The sequence below is a fragment of the Hydra vulgaris genome, chromosome 07 (assembly GCF_038396675.1).
Source record: "Hydra vulgaris chromosome 07, alternate assembly HydraT2T_AEP".
NCBI lineage: Eukaryota > Metazoa > Cnidaria > Hydrozoa > Anthoathecata > Hydridae > Hydra > Hydra vulgaris.
Window position 1 is genome coordinate 10,537,501 of NC_088926.1, and position 23,478 is coordinate 10,560,978.

Sequence of the window (23,478 nt, forward strand, 5' to 3'; positions counted from 1 at the left end):
CGTGTTGATGACTTGGAACGCTCCGGATGACCATCGACTTTGATTGATGATCGCCACATCAACAAAATCAAAGAATTGGTGCTTGCAAATTGTCGGTTAACCATTCGAGACCTTGTTGACATGGTTGGAATATCATTTGGGTTGGTGCAAGCGATTTTGAAGGATCATTTGGGTCTCAGAAGACTCAAATCACGTTTGGTGCCGAAATTTCTCAATTTCTTTGAAAAAGAGCGTCGCGTTAAAACGTGTGAAGCAATGCTTTCTGACTATCAAGACGTCTACAAACAAATTATTACTGGCGATGAGACTTGGGTCTACGCATACGACCCTGAAACAACCGACCAATCGAGTGAATACCGTGAAAAAGGCGAGCCGAGACCGAAGCAACCACGTCAAAGTCGCTCAAAAATCAAGGTCATGTTGACTGTTTTCTTTGATTATTGTAGTATCGTGCACTACGAATTCCTTCCAACTGGCCAAACTGTCAACAAGGAATATTATTTAAGCGTTATGCGACGTTTGCGTGAAGCTATTCGCAAAAAGAGACCAGAATTATGGGCCAATAACTCTTGGATTTTGCACCACGATAATGCGCCTTCGCACACAGCACTGGTTCTTCGTGAGTTTTTCGCCAAAAACTCTACCCATGTTGCTCCACAATCACCGTATTCGCCCGACTTAGCACCATGTGACTTCTGGCTGTTCCCAAAGCTCAAGAGACCACTCCGGGAAATCGTTTTGAGTCCATTGAAGAGATCCAACATGAATCAGCACGCGCATTGAAGGCTATCCCTACCGAGGACTTTTCGGCATGCTTCGAAGACTGGAAAAAACGTTGGCAAAAGTGCATTGGGGCCGGGGGGGGATTATTTTGAGGGGGACGACACAGATTTGGAAGAATAAATAAAGATTTTTCATTTTATAAAAAAATTCACCTTACTTTTTGATCACAGTAGTGTATAGTAGAAAATAAAACTACGTGATTTTCACAACAAGTTTCATGGCGTTGCAATCATCAGGTGAAATGCAAATATAGTTTGTTCGTTAAAAAATTCGAAAAAACCTATATGGAAAAAGCTATTGTTACAACCGCATGTATCTAATCTTTAGGTTTGTGGTTGCCTAATAGAAGTTTATTATCATGATAATATTAGGAAATCAACTCTTTTTTATTAAGTAGCTCTTCAGCATTTTTATAAAGTAAAATTATTAGTTTTTCATATAAACAAAGTTAAAAATTTTTTGTATTGTTGTACGCAGGGCCTTTTTTTAGGATAGACCAAGTTAATTCTGGTGTTTCTTTCAGTTTTTCCCTAGTTTCCCATATATATTTTGAGAGAGTGGTTGCATTTGAAAATTTTTCATTTGTAAATGATTGTTTGTGGTTTGCATATCTCTTTTTCCACACGCCCTCTGATAAACCAATGTATGCTTTGCTGGGCGTGTTTGGGGAAGATGTTAAACATTCGTTAATTATTATTGTCACTCTACAAAGTTTATTCAGCGGGCAGATTTCTTTTTGTTTTGCAATTGCAAGGGAGATTTTCAGTTGTGTTATTTGAATTTATTTTTTTTGTTGTGACTGTTTATGATTTTTGAAATGTTGTTTGAGCAGCTGTGGCTAATTTTTGTAGTGTTTTGATTGAATAGTTCATGCAATAGGTTTGAAGGTGGGAAATGCTTAGTTATTAATTGCAAAAAGATTTGTCCACATTGGTAGAGACGCTTTTATTGTCGGGTGGGTTAAACCAAATTATATTTCTTTTTCTTGGGGGTGTCTTATCTTTTGGGTTGTACTTTAAGTTAAAGTTTTTAAAACAACTTTGTTTAAGTGCTTCTTCGTATTTTGTTATTGATGAGTTAAATATTTTTGCATCAGCAGAATTTTGCGATAGTCGATCATTAATGGAGAGAGGGATCTACTTAAGGACTTGGGGCAGGTGGTTTGATTCAGTGTGGATGTAGAGTAGTTGGTCATTTTGTTTTTTGAAAGGTTAGTAGGAGTTTTTTTGAAGATTAAAATTTGCAACAAAAAAATTAAGGCTGTTTAGGTTGGATTGAGTCTCTATTTGAAATCTAATGTTTTTAAATATCTCAATTATATTTATTCTGACTTTGTCTAACTGTGCGGTAGTTTTTTTGTGCATTACCATCAATTTGTTGTCTCGGTAAAGACCTATATCATTTTTAGTAAAGGTTTTGGATAAAGAGTCTAGAATGTATAAACCCAACAGTTCACATACTTCGGCTCTGTCAAAACATCTTATTGTGGCGTCAAAACATTGTTATACGCCTTTTTTATCTATGTTTCATTTTTAAAAATTAATAGCAATTTTCTGCAATGATTTATGAATCTAATTTTTTCATTGCTTATTTTAGTGTGTTGTTTTGCGAATAATAAAGCATTGTTTGGTATGTCTTTTGTGATGGATAGATAAAATTCATTGATGTTGAGTTGTATAAATACACAGTGTTGCTTGTTGCTTATGTTTGTAAACCATTTAATTACTTCAGCGGTGTTTTTCTATTGGTTTAGTTTCAATTTCTTTTTTATTTCCTTGTTGATTTTATCTAGGTATGTTTTAATGACAATGTCGAGTTCACTTTTTGCTGGATTTTATAGGCGGCAAGGTTTTCGATTTTCATATTTATATATATATATATATATATATATATATATATATATATATATATATATATATATATATATTTTTTTTTTTTTTCAGATTATTCACCTCCCCAAGGCCCGAGGGGGGCCACTACAGTCGAGGAGGCTACTCATTTTTTTTGTGTTTTTATTATTTTTATTTTTAAGTTGTTATTCGTGGTGCAAACCTCTCTCAACTCTTTAACTCCGAAACACGAACCTTGCAACCGAGCAAGGCCGCTGCGCGGAGAAACTAAGTTGAGCGCGGTACTTCCAGGGACGTGGTGGTCCCTGGAAGTACCGTGCTCGTGTTTCGGAGAGTCGAACTCCGAACCTCTCGCTTACAAAGCGAGCGCTCTTACCACTACACCACTACCGCATATATAAATATGTATTAAAAGTATACCGCATATATAAATATGTATTAAAAAGGGTATTTTATATATTTATGTATGTATGTTTATTATGTATATATATATATATATATATTTATTAGCTAATAAACAGTATCTAAAATAAAGTGTTATTTTTTTAGCTTAAACCTTGTGCTTTTTTTTTAGCTTAAACCTCGTGCATTAAACATTTTAGTCCAGTTGCATATAAACTAAATTTTTTATTATTTGCTTAGTTTTCACTTGATTGTTTTAAAACAATATCTATCTTTAAATTTTAGGTAAATAAAGCTAATGGTACACTTCTAACATTTTTTTTTAGTTATTGTAAGGGTAAGAGTGAACCAATAGTACTTGAACAATATTGTTTAAGTCAATAAAAATCTAGAGATGTTTTGATATTTATTACTTAATAGAATTTTCTGTCAGGTCGGGTTATCCTGCTACTGGTAACATGTAACCTAGTACAATCTGCTTCATGTCCTGCTGCCTTGTAATATACGTCTTTTTAGGCAAAGGCTAGGAGATGCCAACTCCGACTTAAAACACCCCCTGCCTTTGGGCTCTTGGTTGAGTAAAGGCTAGAGATTGTGTCTCAATAAAAATACTCATCTTGGGCAGATGTTAAACGCATCTGGCTATTGTCTTGTAGAAGGCCTCCTAGGTAAAGACTTAAGGGGTTACCAGATTCTATCTGTTGACCAGCCTTGCACCCCATTTTCATCTATTAGGCTAGAGCAGATGTATTTTTAATACATTGTTTCCAGTTTAGGATGTTGAATGCTGGATGCTCTTGACTCAATGCATGGGTTTCGCTTGTGTCTCTGTTTTTATGACTAAGCAACTCATTCTATTATTTCCTAATGAGGGTACACTCTAAATCTCAGTTTTATGAATCTGAGGCCAACTGGTAGTCAGGTTTCCCAAACTCTGGGGTAGCTCTCTAAGAGGCTGGTTTCATCAACAGATGAAAAATATCAAAGTACTAACAGTGCCATGTTGCACATGGATGGTGTCCCTGTTTGTACTTTTGATTTGCATTGCTGAGGCCACATTTGGAGCCCTTTGTTACGGCTTAGGGTTTATTAGTAGTATTAAGGCAATTGCTTGGGTTATTAAGCAGTGTACTTAGTACTATCTATGCTTTGAGTCAAGTTCTTTAAAAAATTTAAAAATGACTAAAGTACCAATAACTGTAAAACACAAAAAACCATCACAATTAAAAAACATTCACAAATATTCGTGGTGTTTGAAGTAATTTTTCTACTGTTGAGGCTATCTCTTGCAAAGTTCACCAGACCTACTTGCTCTTTGTGAGACTAATTTGAGTTCATATAATAGTGACATGCTTGGCCTTGGCATTTACATTTGTAAGAATTCATCCATTTGTCCGGAAACTAGGTTTGAATCGACAGACTATTCTTTTATGTGCTTTCATTTAATACCACTTTTCTCTATTGCCTTTCTCTTTGTTCTATATCGCTCTCCTTCATCTCAAGACTGCACTCTTTTTGATGTTATTTCTGTTCATATTGACCAAGCCCTCTCTCTTTATCCATCAGCTAATATAGTTGTTGTTGGTGACTTTAATGCTCACCACTCTGAATGGCTTGGCTCTGGTGTCACTGATTCTGCAGGCATTAAAGCCCACAATTTTTGCCTTTTTCAATCCCTAACTCAAATAGTCAACTTTCCAACTCGCTTTCCAAACTACCCTAATCATTTACCTTCTCTACTCGACTTATGTCTTGTTTCTGATCCTAGTCAGTGCTCAGTTTCTCCACATTCACTCTTAGGTGCTTCTGATCACAGTTTGATCTCTTTAAAACTAATATCTCATTCTTCTTAATCACCTGAATCCCCCTATTATCGAACCTCTTACAACTACCTTAAAGCTGACTGGGACTCTTTCCGTGATTTTCTTTGTGATGGCCTTTGGGTAGAAATCTCTTGTTATTGGGTAGAAATCTCTTGTTATATATCCTGCTATTAAATGTGCTTCTTACATAATTTCTTGGATTCAGGCTGGCATGGAATCTTTTATTCCCTCTTGATGATGCCAGTTCAAGCCTTATCTCTCCATGGTTTTCCTCACAATGTGCTGCTGCAATTGCCAATCGAAACCATTACTTTCATATCTATCAGCATAACAATTTTCCAGAAAACAGATGTCTGTTTATTACTGCTAGAAACCATTGTAAAAAGGTTTTGTCTAACGCCAAAGCCCGCTATTCTCAGGTCATGAAATCTTGTATTTCATCACGAAAATTTAGCTCTGGTGACTTCTGGAGAATCTTTAATAGTATCAATAATAAAGGCAAATCTGTAATTCCACCTCTCTTGTATAGTTCAGACTTTGTCAACTCTCCTAAAGACAAAGCTGAATTGTTTGCTAAGAACTTTTCATCAACATCATCTCTTAATTCCACTAGTTGCATTCTACCTGACATAGCCGTCAAACAGCTTGATCCATTGCTTGAGATTCGTATTACTCCAGCTTCTGTATCTAAAGTGATTTCTGCTAAGATTTTTCTACAGCTTGTGGTCTGGACGACATACCTGTTATAGTCTTGCAGAAGCGTTTTCCGGAGCTAACGTCTTTCAAAACTGTTCAACAAGTGCTTATCATAGTCTTACATTACTATTTTATTAATTATTGATTTAATTTATTGATTTACAAAATTATTTACATTAATGATCATTCAGATATTTTCACATCCAAGGTGGCATTGTTTGCTGATAATACTACCATTTATTCTTGTCATGATAAGAAGCCAACACTCTCTGATTGCTTGGAGGGGGTTTTGAGCTTGAAAAGGATCTCACTTCTGCTACAGCATGGGGCTCACAGTGGCTGGTGAACTTTAATAAATGTGAAGTAATTGTAGAAACCATTAGCTTAATCTTCATAGTGCAAATCTTTATAGGTGTAAAGCAACTGGAAAAATTGGAAAAATTTTTAAAGTGATCAATTGTAAGCATTCTGCTCACATTTGGCCATTTCTTTTTTAAACTGAAATAAATCCCACTGTTTCTGTTAAAAAATAATTTTAAAACCAGGTAAAAATGCATGTTTCCAGTTATAAGTTAGTATAATTAATTTTTCATTACCAACAATAACAGTTGTGTTTAGATTTGATAACATTGTACTGTTTTTATACAAGCTGCAAATTCTAAAACTGTTGCCACTTCAGTAATAGAGTTTTTATTTGATAATTCCATAACCACCATATAAGGCAAATTTGATATGTTCAACAGATAGGCAACTTGCCGTTATAAATATTGCGTTATTATGTTGTTTTTGTTTAGTCCCACACAATTATCAGCATGCTTGATAATTTCCTGTACATCAGGTAAGAATCTTTCAAGATGATAATCCAACATACTAGCAATACACTTGGCTTCTTTTCCGGTCAGCATATTCTTCAGTATAATATAACTCTGCTGGGTCCAACCAGATCCATTTGCTATTCCAAATATTCCAATCTTAAATAATATCAAGAAGTATATTGTGGTTAATTTAGTAGATTTAGAAGAAAGTTTATTGGGCATAGTCAAGTTAAAGATCTGCAATTTTCTACTCATTTCCTGAACTCATTTCTAAGACTTGGTCTTTTTCATACTGTGCACTTGTTTCATAATATTTTTTTATTTTTATTATTTGGTATTTACATAGAGGCATCAGATTCAATATTTCTTGTTTTTACTCTGTGTTAAATCCACATGATTTCTTTCGCTACCGCAAGCTGCTGATAGCAGTTTTTTTTTGTTTATTATTTTAGAATGGAAGTGTTGGTATCAATTTTTTAATATACTTTACTATTTATAATATTTTAGTCCTAAATTTGGTTTTTTGACACAGTTGATTGGTTTCTATAAAAACTGTATTATTTTTATTTAATTAATCTAAGAAAAAATAAACACAAAATTTTGTAATTAAATCAAGAAAAAGTTTTTCAAATATTAAAATGAAGTCATTTAAAGTAATAACTGTGCAAATGAACCTATTAAAATTATTGTTAAAATGTTAGGAAAAATTTTTATTTAAAATATACCCTTTGGTTGAGTAAAAGCTAGTGATTGTGCCTCAATAGAAATACTAAGAAATACTTGGACAGTTGTAAATTGCATCTGCCTACCTTCTTATAGAAGATCAACCGATGTTTAAATTCATTTTTAGAAAACCAAGCAAATACTTTATCAAAGCATTTGGTTTTCAATTTGGAAATTCAGAAAAAGTTATTAATCTAAGTTATTTCACCACACTGGAATTTTAAAAATTATTTGTAAGAATTTTCCATATTGATATCATATGGAAAATTCTAAAGTCCATAAATTCTCATAAAATAAAACTATTAAACTACAAATTATCGAATCTAAAATTCTTCTCATTAAATGGCTTTTAGTTGTATGTTAGTTTTTTGGTGTCATTTACCTATGGTCATGTAAAATTCTTCCCCACCCAAGTCTATGTATGATCTATATGTGAACCTCCCCCACCCAATATCTATATCTGTATATATATATACCTACCAGCCAGAAATCTCATGAGAAATAACTAAAGTGTTCAGGCTTCTAAGAAATTTTTTATCAATATCTTTGAAAAGAGACAGTTGTATTCTATAGAAATATTAAAATTGGCTGTTATAAGAAGAGTATAAATTTATTTCTGATGCCGACGCATCAGTATCGACCTGGAAAATAAGTAACATTTAATTAAATTAAAGTTCACCAGTTACTCCAATTTCCGGGTGGTCAAAAAGAATCATATTTGAATTAAGGGAGGAGGCATATGTCAAAACCATTTTCCTTCAGAGGCTGAAGAGATTAGATATTTTATATAAAGAATTAAGTTGTTTGTCATGGATGTCAATTATTTAAAGGAAAACGAAAATGTCATTATGGAAGCCCATCCAAACCATAGATGTTAAACATTAAAATAATACCTAATTCTTGAACATAACTCCAAAAAAATGAAATTTAATGGTTTGAGAATGGTCCGAGTTTTAGTCTTACACAATACCTTGTTTCAATAAACATTTCATTTTTTGCAATAGTAAAAAGATATTTAAAGGTAATTTTTTTCTAACTAAAATGGTGAAGGCAGCAGTTACAATTAGTAACTCCTTTAAAGTACCTTGCTCAAATTTAAAAGAGTGGTGAACATTAAACTTTGGCTTTAGTAAGTGAGCGGAGCTCCAGGCCATTTCAAAAAATAGGACGAGGAAAAAATTTATAATATTTTTCATATTATGAATTTATGGATATATTTACTATTTATTAAATACTAGCATATATATATATATATATATATATATATATATATATATATATATATATATATATATATATATATATATACATATATATATATGTATCGTACACCCAGATCAAGGGTGCCACAAGTCAAAAAGTGTCAAACAGAGAAAATCAGGGTTGAAGTTTTAAGTTTTTAATATTTCTTCCGACAAAGAGTGCTATTTGTATCTGTCATTTTGTAAACATTCGTTTTAGACTTGTGGTATTTTGTCACCATGTGTGTTGTACATGGTGACAAAACTAATTCACTTCTAACAAGATTGCAAGTAAGCACTATTAAGTTATAAGTTACAAGAAAACAAAGGATAGGGTTTAAGAGCAAAGAAATGGTTAATTGAAGATTTAAAAAGTTGTAGGTTGTATGAGTCAAGAAAGTATGAAGATGAGTGAGAGTTTTGTTGATGTGCAAGAAAAACAGATAAACAAAAACTTTTTACAGCATTCAGGATCAGATACAAATAAAGGATATGACTTTGTTGAATGACAAGCAAGAACGAGTTTTGGTTGATTGAACTAGAGATAATAGCTCATTTGAGCAGCAACCATAATAGTGTTTGTAGAAAAAAAAAGAGATGCAACTTTACAGTGATGGGAGCATGGCTCAAACTTGGCAGATAAAGCAGGTCCAACTACATTTACAATGTGCTTTTGAGTTTTGCCTGAGAGTGAGACAATTGTTATTAATCAGTGAAGGAACGTAATCAATATTGTGATAGTTGTTCGCAGTAAATAACTTAGTTTTGTTGGAGTTTGACTGATCGTACTTAGCGATCAAAAAGACTTTTTGTCTAGATAAGTATAATGTTGAATCGTCAACAAATACTTTAGATGTAAGATTGTCAAGAAGATTGTTATTGTAGATAAGAAACAGAAACATTACATGAGCAAAGATAAAACCTTGCTTGTTGTGTTGCGGTGCTACACTCTTCTTCATTTCCAGTAACTAAAGTTACTGGAAATGAAGAAGAATGGAGGTTTTCAAGAATGACTTTGATACTGCAAAAATGATTTAATAATCTTAAAACTTATATATAAAGAAACTAATAATAGAGAGAAGACTATTTGTAGGATAGTTGGATAGGTCAGTGTGTTTTCTAAAAGTTTTAAAAATTAGCACTTATTAATAGTTAAGCATAAAAGTTCTGAGGAAAACTTTTGTAAGAATATGATGGAATGTTGTCTGAAACGCAAACCATAGAAGGTTGAACCATAGAAAATGATGATCAGATGGATGTGTGGTACAACTCTAACAAAACAAGATAAAGACAATGTTTACCAGAGAAGATTAAAGTGGTTTTGGTATAAGCATGTAGAGAGGTAGCAGCTTCAGGAGAAAATTGTTGAGGTAGAAGTAAGAAAACTTGCATTACATATGGCATAAATGAGCTTTAGTTAAGGAAAGAGAATCCTTGAGGTTGTTTAAATTAGAGAACAGTATAAAAGAAGAAGGCTAAAGCTTGGTGATAATGATGATGATGATGATGATGATGATGATGATGATGATGATGATGATGATGATGATGATGATGATGATGATGATGATGATGATGATGATGATGATGATGATGATGATGATGATGATGATGATGATGATGATGATGATGATGATGATGATGATGATGATGATGATGATGATGATGATGATGATGGTGATGATGATGGTGATGGTGATGATGATGGTGATGATGTTCATGTTGATCATAATGACATTATATATAAATGCGTATGTGCATATATATATAAAAAATATAACATGAATTTAAATATACTTTAGGATGTATCCATGTTAATGCAGCCCCAATCACAAACCCGGCCCTGGCTATTTTCTATCAAACCTGGCCCCGGTCCCAGTCAATCCCTGTCACCTACTATTTGGCTTAAAACTTTCACAAATAATTTTGTTTTGATTAATTCCATAAATAACTTCACTTAACACTTCATCTATTCTGATATAGAAGAAATATAAAATTTAAATCTGAACTAAAGTAAAATAAAAATATACTAGGCGCAATTTTGGGTCAGAGATTAGACACAAATCAAATAATAAAGGTAGGTGGTTGGGAAAGTAGACTTTTAAGTTAAGAATTTATTTTATTCTTGAGTAAATGTTTGGCTCCTGATGTTGGTCTAGAACCAAGCCAATCAGTATGATAAACATTAAAGTCCTCAAAATAACTAATTTTTTTAGTGTATATGTGTAAATAGATGTAAAGAGATAAAGAATTGTCAATTTATCAGAAGTAAGATGAAAAGTTTTAGGAACATTGTTTATCATCTTTTTTTACCATATTTTATCTATTTATCCTTGTTCAATGTGTTTAGCCATTTACTATTTACAACAACTAACAACTCTCTATTCTCGTTCAACATTGTTGATATTATATTTTAGTATGTTAATCAATTTTTTTTATCAGTTATTCATCTTATTACTGTTGTAAACAAACATTTAAACAGATAAAGAAGCCTAAGTTATTTGATTTAAAAGATTTAGTTCAGTTGTTGTTAAAGTTAGCATTTATATTTTATTTAGAATGATTATCTTTTAGAACTGCAATAATTAGATGTCTGGAATTTATATATTAAGTCACATGATTTTTTAGACTGCAAACAAAAATAAGTCAATTTTAATGGTTGCACATAATAAAAAAATTGCAAATCAAACAAATTTCTTTTCCAGGGCAATAAACAACTGTGCAAATAATGTGATAACAGCTGAAAGTTTAACAGTTGAGTTTGCAATATTGTTGGTTAGACCACTTGATTATCAAGCAGAGTAAGCTGTTTTACTTTTATTTTTATATATATGTTATGTTTTATATATATATACATATATATATATATATATATATATATATATATATATATATATATATATATATATATATATATATATATATATATATATATATATATATATATATATATATATATATTTAAATATTTATATATTCATATATATATTTATGGAGCAGGTGAGGCTTGATAGCCATCATAAAAACAACTTACCTAGGAGAAAGAAAACTCAGTATAAACTCTGAATTTAATTTTGGATAAGAGTAGGAGGAGCTTGTAAACCTCGGATAGTAACCTTTCTCTAAAAGTATTTATCATGATCTGCAAAATAGGTTAATGCTAGGAAGCTCATCTGGTTGTAAAAAATTGCCTCAACTCTTCCATAATGTGTTTTCTTATTTAAATTTTCCAGTGTTGTTCTCTTATTTAAATGGTCATTTAGATAAAAAAACAAAATGACCATTTAAATAAGAAAACAACGCTGTGGTAATCTGTCTTAACCAAACAATTGTAAAAAGTTAAATTTTAAAACGTGTGCGTATATATAATTCTATATATGGTCTCAAACAGCCTAAAGAAGAAATTAATGTGGATCTTAGTTGTTTGTCAGTTTTTTCAATGAAATTTTGAATGAAGTGACTTTTTTCTCAGCCCTGTCATTTATGTCTAAAAAAACTCTTTCAATACTCAAAGTGCTTGTTTATATAATTCATCTTATTTTTTTTAAAAAAAAGTTTTTGTTAAAAAAGTACTTAGGATTTCAAGGAGCTGGAACAACTTGTTTAAGTTGGTTGCCTAAAAATGCTCAAGACTTTGGGTACCAAAACTTCTGACTTAACACTGAATTATTTCAGCAAATGATTGATTGCAAATGAATTTATTTTTTCCACAGCAGCTAACAATATTCTTTTGAAATTATGACTTAGGTATTTAACAGGGCTAACCAAACCAGTATATGATATGTACCACTAGTAAAGCACAAGCTTTGTGCTTTTAGCAACTGAAATGGCTTTATGTGGATATCTCAGCAGTTGTGTCATAAATCTTGACTTTCTCAATGGGGCCTCAACAGCAACTGGTCATCAAACTTTTGAATGTATGATAACAGAAAAAGTAACAAGTTGCTTTTTCTTAATTTGACAACAGAACAGCTACATCTTTTTTTCTTTCTTTTTTTTTTTTACTGCATTTACCTCCCCAAGGCCGCTAGGATCACTACAGTTGAAGCTGCTACTTCTTTTTTGTTTAATGTTATAATATGGTTCTAAGAAAAAATCCCCCCAGAAAATATCCCCCTGAAAAAATCCCCCTGAGAAAAAATCCCTAGCAAAAAATAAAATTAAAAAAAAAAATTGCTTTGAAGTTGATAGATTGCCCGCCCGAACCAAAACCCTCAGTCAATGTAGCAGCAGTCCTTGCATGTTCTACCTATTTGACGGTCAATGTTTGTACACTCCTTGCATGTTCCACCTATTTGTCAGTTGATATATGTATATTCCTTGTATTCTACCTATTTGTCAGTCGGTTTATGAAAAATGAAGGGTTAAGGTTTTGTTTGTATTATAATATGTATGTATAAAATATTTATATTATAAACAACTATTATATTGATATGTCATTTATTTTAGGCGCTGTAAACGAAAATCCAGGGGGATTTTTTCCTGCTACCTAAAATATAAAGTATTTATATAGAGTGGAAAAATCTCAGTATTAATAAGCAAGTAAATGAACCATTTAAAAATGACAATTTCAATCTAGTTCCCTAAAACATCCCTGGTTCTTTTATTGTCTTCTTTTGTACTTTTGTAAAATGGCATTTTTTTAAATTGCATTTTTTAATGTATTATTAATCAATTATATGGTCTCTATTATTCTATTTTAATTATTTTTTAGTAATTTATTCATATACTATATATATATATATATATATATATATATATATATATATATATATATATATATATATATATATATATATATATATATATATATATATATATATATATATATTATATAATTCTGGCATATATAAAATTCGCTGAATGGTCACACACGAGCAGTGAACGCCTGAAGGAAGAAATGAAGTACATTAGAATAAAGAAGAATTATTTTTCGAACAAAGCATATTTTGACAGTTGTCAAGACAAAAAATAGAGATTAATAGAGAAATATTTAAAATATAAATAAAACAGACAATGCACCTAAACAGTACTAACAATAATAAACAATAAATTGTTTTATAAACACTAATATTAACGAAGATATACAGAAAATATGTAACCAAACAAATAATAAATAAAACAAAAAATTGATTACAAAAATAAAAAGTATGGACACATCAATGAAAGGCCTCAGAATGGAAAAATAACATTAATGCCAATGTGTAAACATAATTAGTGTAGTGGTTAAGTAATAAATATCTCCTCAGAGTCGCATCTATTATTACTGGCGTTTCAATGAGGATCAGCACTTATAACTAGTTTATCCTGTTAGACAAGCGTCATCGCCACTTACGCTTTTCCCCGCGACTATCGGTTAAGCTTATATTAAAGTCTATTTATTAAAAAAGTTGAAGCTAAACAAAATTAAAAATTAAAAAAAAGTTTTAATATACAATACGTATAACAAATAAGTTTGTTAAATGCATTGTTTATTGAAACTTTTGGAAGCGTGCTCACAAACAACAAAAGAAAAAATGTAACGCCAATAGTTATACAAACGCATTTCTCAAAAAGTATAAAAGTTATAAAAATAAATTATATTTGTATAAGTATATATATACTTACACTAATATATATTATATTAGTATAAGTATACTATATAATTCTATTATATATTTATTAAGTATATAATCAAGTATAAAAAACATTCACTTGATAATAATTAAATCGCGCATTCAGTTTAAATTAAAGAAGCAGTTTTCTGTTTTGTACAAACAATGAATGGAAAGTTATGAAGTTGTTACTGCTAATAGATAGAATAGAATGTTTACTATTTTTAAAACATTTTGTTCCAATGAAAATTAAAATTAGAATATTAAAAATTAATAGAATTTTAAAAAATCAGAACTTTTAATACACAAGATTTTGTAAAAATTTCACATATCTTTTGTAAATAAAAAAATATTCTTATATCTTTTTATTTTTAACTACTATTTATTTTAAATTAAATTAAAAACGTTTCTGTTTTTTCAAATGTCCGCAATCAAGCATGTTAGTTCAACTCCAAAAGGAAGGAGAGTTATGTTGTCAACTTTTAGTAAATGGCAATATTTCATTGTTTTTATTTAATATCAAATCAGTAACATATTTTTTTCAATAGATAGACAAATGCATTAACCAAAAATCAAAGCTTTTTTGCCTGATTTCCAGGACTTCACATGTAAAAAATTCAAACAAAATATCATCCACCCTTTCCCTTGTACGCACTGGTACGCTTTTGAGTGACTTCCTCCCCATACTTGCGTACGTAATTTATGGATGACCTCATGGCAACCAGTTTCCAACTCTGACTATCACTCTTGAAGACTTATTGCCGAGCACCCATAATTGCGCTCGTTGATAATGTGTTTCAGTTTTATGAGCACGAGCTATTGCGCTGAGCGATTTTATTTATCACATGCACTGTGTGTGTGTGTATATATATATATATATATATATATATATATATATATATATATATATATATATATATATATATATATATATATATATATATATATATATATCTGGGCTTGAAATAAGCGCCAGACATTGTCCGGCACTTGCCCGGGTAAAAATGAAATTGGTCATTTTGTTCGACATATTTTATGTGCATTTATTTTCTAATCGTTTTAGTTGTTCCAAAATTATTAATAAATTCAGTATTGTGTATAAACTTTTTTTTTTTATCTAAAACAAAATTGAAGTTGAACACACGGCTATGAAGTTGAACACACGGCTTTTAAAACCCCTTTTAAATTTATTTTCTAAAAATATTAACCTTGTAGTTTTTTTTAATCCTTTTAGAAACCAGTACTTTTTATACTATAATAGTTTAAATAAAATAGGTTTATTGTAAACATAATTAACATTATAATTAATTTGTTACTTTATTTAATAAAGTAATAAGTAAACTTAATAATTTATGTATTTAATAATTTTTATTATTTTTATTACATATTTAATTATGTATTTAATAATTACATAATTTATGTATTTAATATATTTATGTAATAATTTATGTATTTAATAATCTACAAAGCATTTCACATAATATAGTAATTTAAAAAAACATAATATAAATATATTTTGCTTTTCAAATTTTAGTTTTTTGAGCTTAGATTTTTCTTTTTGTTTAAGATTTTCTTTTTGGTATATAATTTATCTTACAAATTTTCTTTTTATTTTCAGTGCATTTTGAAACACCTAAAGTTGTCAAAACAAAGCATGGTCAAGTTGTAAAAACAAATTATTTTAAGCGTATTCAGAAATGGCATTTTATCGCACTTTTTAAATTTTTATCGGACATGTCCTGCAAGCTTTAGTCTTCACCGGGCAAATGGTCTAGTAGAAAAATGTTTGTCCCTATATATATATAAATATATATATATACATATTCATTATCCTGATAAATTCTAAATCCACTTGTACCACTACTAAACTACCACTAATCAGAACTTTTCAATGTATTTTAAAATAACTGATATTATAGTTGAAATTTGTACTATTTATATAGTTACTATAATTTATATATTACTATAATTATAACATTATATAGTCTAAATTTAAAAAAATAAATTAGTATTAAATTAAAAAATAGCTTAGTAAAGTATTAATAAATTTAGTTTTTATTTTAGTTTATGTTGTATAACTAAAATAAAAACTAAATTTATTAAAATTAAATCCAAGTGTCTAAAAAAAGCTATATACTTGACATTCTGAAGACAACAGGAAACTTTTCATGAATATGTAAACTCAAGAGCTCTAGAACTAAAAAGGTTTGATTAGAATAAGCTTACAATGGATAGCAAGTTTCACATGAAGTTAACAGCTAAAGATTATACAAGATGTTCATTAGAGAATAAAATTTTTTTCTCAGAAAATTTCCTTAAATTGCAATCGCTTAGTAAAGTATGTTTTATATGTCTATTTAAACTGTAAATAAAGTTAAAGAGTGAATTCATTCTAATCCCAACTTCTTGAAAACTAACTTTTAGATATTTTGAAAATTTTGTCTAAATACTCAATGTAACTAATGACTGCGTCAAAAATAGGTTTGTTTAGTACTAAGCAAGCCTATTCTTAGCACAGAAAACAAAGAACTAAATATACTGTTGATAAGCAAGAAAGAAGTAAAAATATTGATAAGCCATTGATAGTAAGCAATTGATAGTAAGCAATTGATAGTAAGCAATTTATGAGTAAATTATTGTTAAGCAAGAGAGGAGAAATAAACTCAAAAAGAATTTATGAACATTTATTTTTGATCTTTTGTAATTTGAATTATCACACAAAAGTTAAACATGACAACATCACTTCCTGTTAATTTAAACGTCAGTGAATTAATTTTATTTTTAAAAATTAGCACTCCTGTATTAATGTTCTTTATATCTAGAAAGTTAATATCATGTATAAAAAAATATAAACACAAATCTTTACACAAATTTTATGATGAGAACGTCGACAAAGGCAAGTTGTTTGTAGCAAACTGCTTCATGGTTAAATTTATTGTATTCACACAACCATTAGATAAAAAAATACCCAAAAAGGTACAACTAAAAAAGATAAATCCAGCAAACCTGTCAGAGGCTCTTTCTATTACGAATTTTTGTGAATATAGATTATACGCTAATATACACTACACAGAATATATACACTAGAGATCTTTAAAAAAATTTTTTTGAAAGAGGTGTTTTTTGAAGTTTCAATTTAAAATCAAGTTTTGGAATAACCATTCCATGGAGCATGCACTTATGCCACCAGTTAATGTATTAACAAAACATATCTTCATAATGATATTTCTTTGGGAATGGTTTTAGACTAATTAAAAGTCCTAAATACTGGTAACCATCATGTTTAAAGTATTATGATTGACTAATATTATGATTTATCAAATTATTTTTTGTTAAATAGAAAATGGGAACCAGATGTTGAAATCTATAGTAGTTTCTTAAACTGAGTTTTAAAAAGTTGTTTTAAGCAAGTTTTATCTTTAAAGAATAAATCAGTTGCTATGTTGATGGTTTCCTTAAGTGGTATGTTTGTAAATATACTTTAAACATCATAGGAAAGAATAAATTTATTATTTATATTAATTTGCTTTAACTCTTTAACATATGAAAATGAGTCTAAAGTGCAAAACTGTTTAGGTATACATAGAGACATAGAGACAATAAATGAGAAAGATGTATGGCAAGGTTGTAGTTGTATGTTACAATTGTTGACATTATAGGTTGAAAAGTTGGAAGAGAATTATCTTTAGTAAGGTTGTGCATCTTAGGTAATACATAGATTCTTGCTGCTTGATATCCTACAGAATAGACTTTATTGTAAATGTCTTTTTCAAAACATTTAAGCTTATTAAGTTTTCTAAGATACCTTGTAAATATAGTTCTCTTTTTTTCATAGGATCTTTTACTCTTTGAGCTCTGTAACCCTAATGGCAATTTTTTTTTGTAAATATTAAAACACAATCTCTAAGAATATTAATTTTTTTTGTAAATATTAAAACACAATCTTTAAGAATATTAATTTAGGTAACATTTTTCACTTGCATTTATTATTAAAAAAATTTCTTGATGCCCTTCTGGAGGCTCCAAAAATAAAATTCACCAACTTACCCTACCCCAGGGTAAGTTAGCACAAACTATAAAAATGATTATTAATGCACTATTAAGTGGAAAATTTATAGAAATTTTTTTATTATTTATTTTAACAACAACTTTAAGCCAAAAATTTATTATTAGCTGGTTTCAAATATTAGTTTGTATAATAAGGTAAAACAGTAGCCCGCTTTTTATCTGTTAAAATGTAAAACAGTAGCCCACTTTTTATCTGTTAAAAAGTAAAACAGTAGCTCGCTTTTTATCTGTTTAAAAAAAACCCATCAAATGTTTTTTATAATTATTTTGTAAAAAATTAATTTTTTCATTACTGTTACAAAAAAAAAATTAATTTTATAAAAGTATATATTTTTTTGCTGTAGTAAATGTTTTGAGCATTTTAGTTTTTGCTGAATTTAGCTTTTTTTTTTTTTTTTTTTTTTGCTGGTTTTAATTATTTTATTTAATATTTATATAAAAAGTTTTTTATTTTTTATATTTTTTTCGTTTGTATTTTAATTAGTTTATCTAGAGTTTAAATAAAATGTTTGTTTTGCTTTTATTTTTTAACTATTCCATTTAGACTTTATTCATTTTGATTTAAATAGCAAATTAAAATTGCGTACGCCAGCCTAAAAATGACCATCTTGCCAGCTTTTGTTGCCTAAAAATGACCATCTTGCTTTTTATTTTTTAGTTAATTTTTTACTTTTTAGTCCATTTCAAAAATGTTGCTTTTAAAAAGCTTTTTTAATATATTTTTTATTTTTTTACTGTTTTATGTTACATCGATTGAAAAGTAGGTAGAACATATGTGGATTGCTGCTACATCGAGTGACAAATAGGTAAAAACATGAGAGGAGTGTTTCTGCATCGACTGACAAATAGGTAGAACATCCAAGGACTGCTGCTATGTCAATGCGAGAAGTGCTGCTACATAGACTGACATATTGGTAAACATGTGAGGAGTGCTGCTACATCAACTGACAAATAGGTAGGACATGGGAGGAGTGTTGCTACATTGACTGAGGGGTTTGGGCAAATCTTTTTAGAGTTTTCAAACTTTTTCTGATTTTTTGAATAAATATTTTTTTTAAAAAAACATGAAAAAAAAACATTTACATTTTATGGTAAAAATTAAAGACTAAGCAAGAGTGTGTGTATATATATATATATATATATATATATATATATATATATATATATATATATATATATATATATATATATATATATATATATATATATATATATATATATATTAACATACTTTATTAAGCATTAATAATAGCTAAATTTAGACTATAATGTTATGATTATAGTAATATAAGTTATATACATGTTGATTCCAATCACCCTCCTAGCATTTTAAAGCAACTTCTTCGATTTATAGAGTTAAGGCTGTCAGCTAATTTATCTAATGAACCTATTTTTCCAAACTCTGCCAATTTGTATCAGGATGCATTAAAAAACTCTGGTTACAAAATTAAGCTTAATTATATTCCGAAACTTATCCAACATCTATCAAAAAACTGCAAGTGCAATATAGTTTGGTGTAGCCCCCCTCCCCCTCCCTCCTCCCCCTCATATAGTAAAAATGTTTCTACCAAAATTGGTTAACTCTTTTTGGATTTAATAAGCAAACACTTCCCAGTTGGCCATAAATACCACAAGTTTTTTAATAGAAATGCTTTAAAGGTTAGTTACAGTATGCCAAACATTATTGTATGCCAAACATTAAATCAATCGTTAACTCTCATAACCATCATAAAATGAAAAACCTCAGATTCCAATAAACATTGCAATTGTATTATTAAAAGCAATTGCTCTTTAAATCAACAGTGCCTTGTAAATAACATAGTGTATCAAGCCTCTCTATACCCAGGTACTCTGAATGGGAATAAAAAAAGTCTATTTTGGAGTTAGTGAAATCACATTCAAACTTAGATATGCTAACCATACAAAATCTTTTAATATCAAAAAATATAAAAACGATATTGAACTATCTAAGGAAGTATGGAGGTTAATAGAAAGTGAAACCTGACAATTGATTTGAAAATTGTAAAGCATTGTAGATTTTACAATCCCACGATAAAACGATGCAACCTATGTCTATATGAAAAGTATATCGTAATATCTTACACCAACAATAACTTATTAAATAAGAGGAATGAATTAGTATCTAAATGTAGGCATAAAAGCAAATTTTTTCTAGCAAAATTCAATATGGGTGATTAGGCAGCCATGTTTGTTTTTATGACGACGAAGCACACTCCACTGTAACTTTATATTTTAACAGTTTTTTTGTTCTTGATTCGGATTACATAGCTGATGATTGCTTTTAGGCATGAAACTGTTAGTACCATAAAAAGTTGTATTTTCTTTGTTTATAAATTTATAAATATATCAGCCTTCGGGATTAGGGTCAGCATTCGGCAATGGCAATCTAACTGCCAACCTTGAAGTATTTGAGGTCGGCAAAAGATCGCCATTCTCATTTCTATAATTTATGGTAACTCCTTTGTGTCAAATATATATATATATATATATATATATATATATATTTATATATATATATATATATATATATATTATATATATTTATATATATATTTATATATATATTTATATATATATATATATATATATATATATATATATATATATATATATATATATATATATATATATATATATATATATATATATATATATATGTATGTTTGTATGTATATATAAATACATATACAGTAGAGTGACAATTTTTTACATTCTCAAAGTCTATTATTTTTAATATTTTTGTTATTTATGTATTCAAAAGTAATTTTTATTTAAGAAATGGGTATTTTTTTTGACAAATAAAAAACATTTAACAAATTGGTAATAAATTTTATTACTTAAAAATTACTACAAATATATTTAAGTTCAATATTTGGTGATTCCCTCTTTTGCTTTTATAATTGCAAGAACCCTTTTTGGCATTTTTTAGCTATTTTTTGCAATCTTTCATTATGGTTCCAGTAGAACCATAAAAGATTAAATACACTTGATTTGTAATATTTTCTTTAGATATTTGCTTCTTTAGGAGCGCTCAAACATTTTCTATAGGATTTAGGTCAGGAGAGTTTCCTGGCTAATCAAGTAATGGAATATTCTTTTCTGATAGATATTTATATTGATTTAGCCTTGAGACATGGTGCCCCATCCTACATGAAAGTTTTTTTTTCACTTGGATAAAACTATTCTGCCAATTGTGGCAACAATCTTTGTTCTAGGAATTTTTTATATTGCAACTGATTCATTATTCCCTCGACAATATAGAGACTCCCCATTGCCTTTCCACATACCACTGACCAGATTATCACAGAGGTGGGGTGTTTAACAGTTTGAGTGATGCAGTCCAACAAGTATTTTTTCCCTTTTTTTTTTTTTCTTTACTCCAGATTTGTCCAGTTTTTTAGTTATTTCATTGTTGGTGGCCTGTCTATTTTCGATTTTAGGTAACTTTAAAAATATCAAATCAAATTATTTTTACTTTAAAATAAAAAGAAATATTTAACAAGCAATATTTTTACTGATTTAAATAAATATTTTTAAGATAACTTAATAAATGAATGCAACACTCTGGTAATAAAACTCGAAAACATTATAATTAAGATGACATCATACAAAATGGCTGTTAAAAGTGACAGTGTTGCAAAAAAAAAAAAGGCACTGGTTTTATGAGTTAAAACTTTATTTTAAACAAAAGATTAACTTTCAATAATGAATTTTTATTCTTTATATGAATAAAAAAATGAGATTGAATTTCAAAATGGTCAAAATTCATAGGTGGCCATAATAAATTGTCACACGACTGTTTATATATTCAAATAAGTGTTTTTTTACTAATTTATTTCTGCTCTGTGCATATATGTTAGTTTATTCTACATAAAGTGCTCTTTAAGAGCACTTTATGTAGAATAAACTAACATATTTAACATATATTTATATATAATTCAGTAAACTTGTTGCTCATTTTGACAAACATAAAGAAGTTGTAAAAATGTTGCTATGGTATATTTCACAAAGAGAAATTTCTGAAGCTGAAAATTCAGGTAATTTTTGAATTTGTTTTTTGCTATATTATTCTTTTATTCATGTTACGTTTAATTATTAATTGTGCATAACATAATATATAATTAAATAATATAAAAAAATGGCTAAATAATTCACATAAAGTAAAAAAAAGTAGTTCTGCTGTAGTTTTTTGTAATTTTTTTTTGCATATAAAAGAATAAATTTTTTTTGGTTACAGTTTCATTTGTTATGTTTAAGAGCCATTTTCTGTAAGAATTAGGCAAATTCCTGAAACTGTGGAAGTGACCACCTCCAAGTTGCTTGAATTTTTAATATATTGCTCAGAATATTGATAAAACTTTGAAACTTGGTGAAAAACTTCTGAAAATGTTTCATTTACTTGGAATCCAGTTAAAAAATTTAGAGATTTTTTTTTAATTTTTAGAAATTAAGTTTTTGCTATTTTTGAATTCATTTTTAGCAAGGCAAGAGGGTGCACATAACTTTTTTATTTAATATTAAGCGTAACCCATAAGCTTTCTTTAAAAAATATGAAGTTGAAACTGAGAAAGTGTGAAACTGTGCAGTTGGTTATCATAGTTCAAAAGTACAAAAACATTTGTCAAATTTAAATGACAGCAAGGGTTGCACATAATTTCTCTTACAGATTATATAAGTAATGTAGGTGTTGTCTAAAAATGCATAGAAAGTTATGTGATACCTAAGGCCTATCCATATATAGAGTTTTAAAATTGAAAAAAAAAGTGTTTTAGTATTTTTATAAGATAACCCATTATTATTATTTATTTATTTTTTTAAATATTAAAAAATTACAAATTTTTTATAATTTTACAAAATGAAGGTGTCACTCATATAGTTAAAAACTAGTCATTGGAGTGACACCTAAATAAAATAAACAAACGAAAACAATCAACTGCAATATTAATAAATGAAAGCCAGCCTAAATTAAATCGATTATAAGAAAAAAATTAAAGATTAGGCTTTAATAAATTAAATAAGACACAAAAAGTATGAAAACACTCAATTAATAACAACACAAACAACAACAAAAATAATAAGCAACAACAGCACAAATAATAACAAACTTTAAGCAAACAAAATAGCAAAATGCAAAAACTACAAAATGAAAAGGCAAACACAAAAACTACTAGAAAATAAAATTAAAAAATTGATAATAATAATAATCTTTTATTATTTTTGGTGAAAAAAAGAAAGGCATAGAAATATTGGTAGCAATAAGGAGATATGAGAGAGGCGCTAATTTTTTTTTTTAATAATCATGTTAAAATGCCAATACAAGATGGTCCTTACATAATAGTAGAAAAAACTTGTGTGATTTTATTGCTTGCATGAATTGAAAATTAAACAAAAATCAAACAGCAAAATATTTTTACAAAAATCTCAAAATTTTAAAACTGGATTCCAAGTCATCAAAACATTTTCAG

General features: G+C 28.7%; 1 protein-coding gene across 1 annotated transcript in view; it reads left to right on the forward strand.

The window, feature by feature from the left end:
* LOC100210096 (phosphatidylinositol 3-kinase regulatory subunit alpha) overlaps window positions 1–23,478 on the forward strand; it is a 124,910-nt gene that overhangs the window by 51,265 nt on the left and 50,167 nt on the right. Inside the window, exons 12-13 of the mRNA XM_065801009.1 lie at window positions 11,036–11,131; window positions 21,956–22,050. Of these exons, the coding sequence (XP_065657081.1) occupies window positions 11,036–11,131; window positions 21,956–22,050 (191 nt within the window). The remainder of the gene's footprint in view (window positions 1–11,035; window positions 11,132–21,955; window positions 22,051–23,478) is intronic.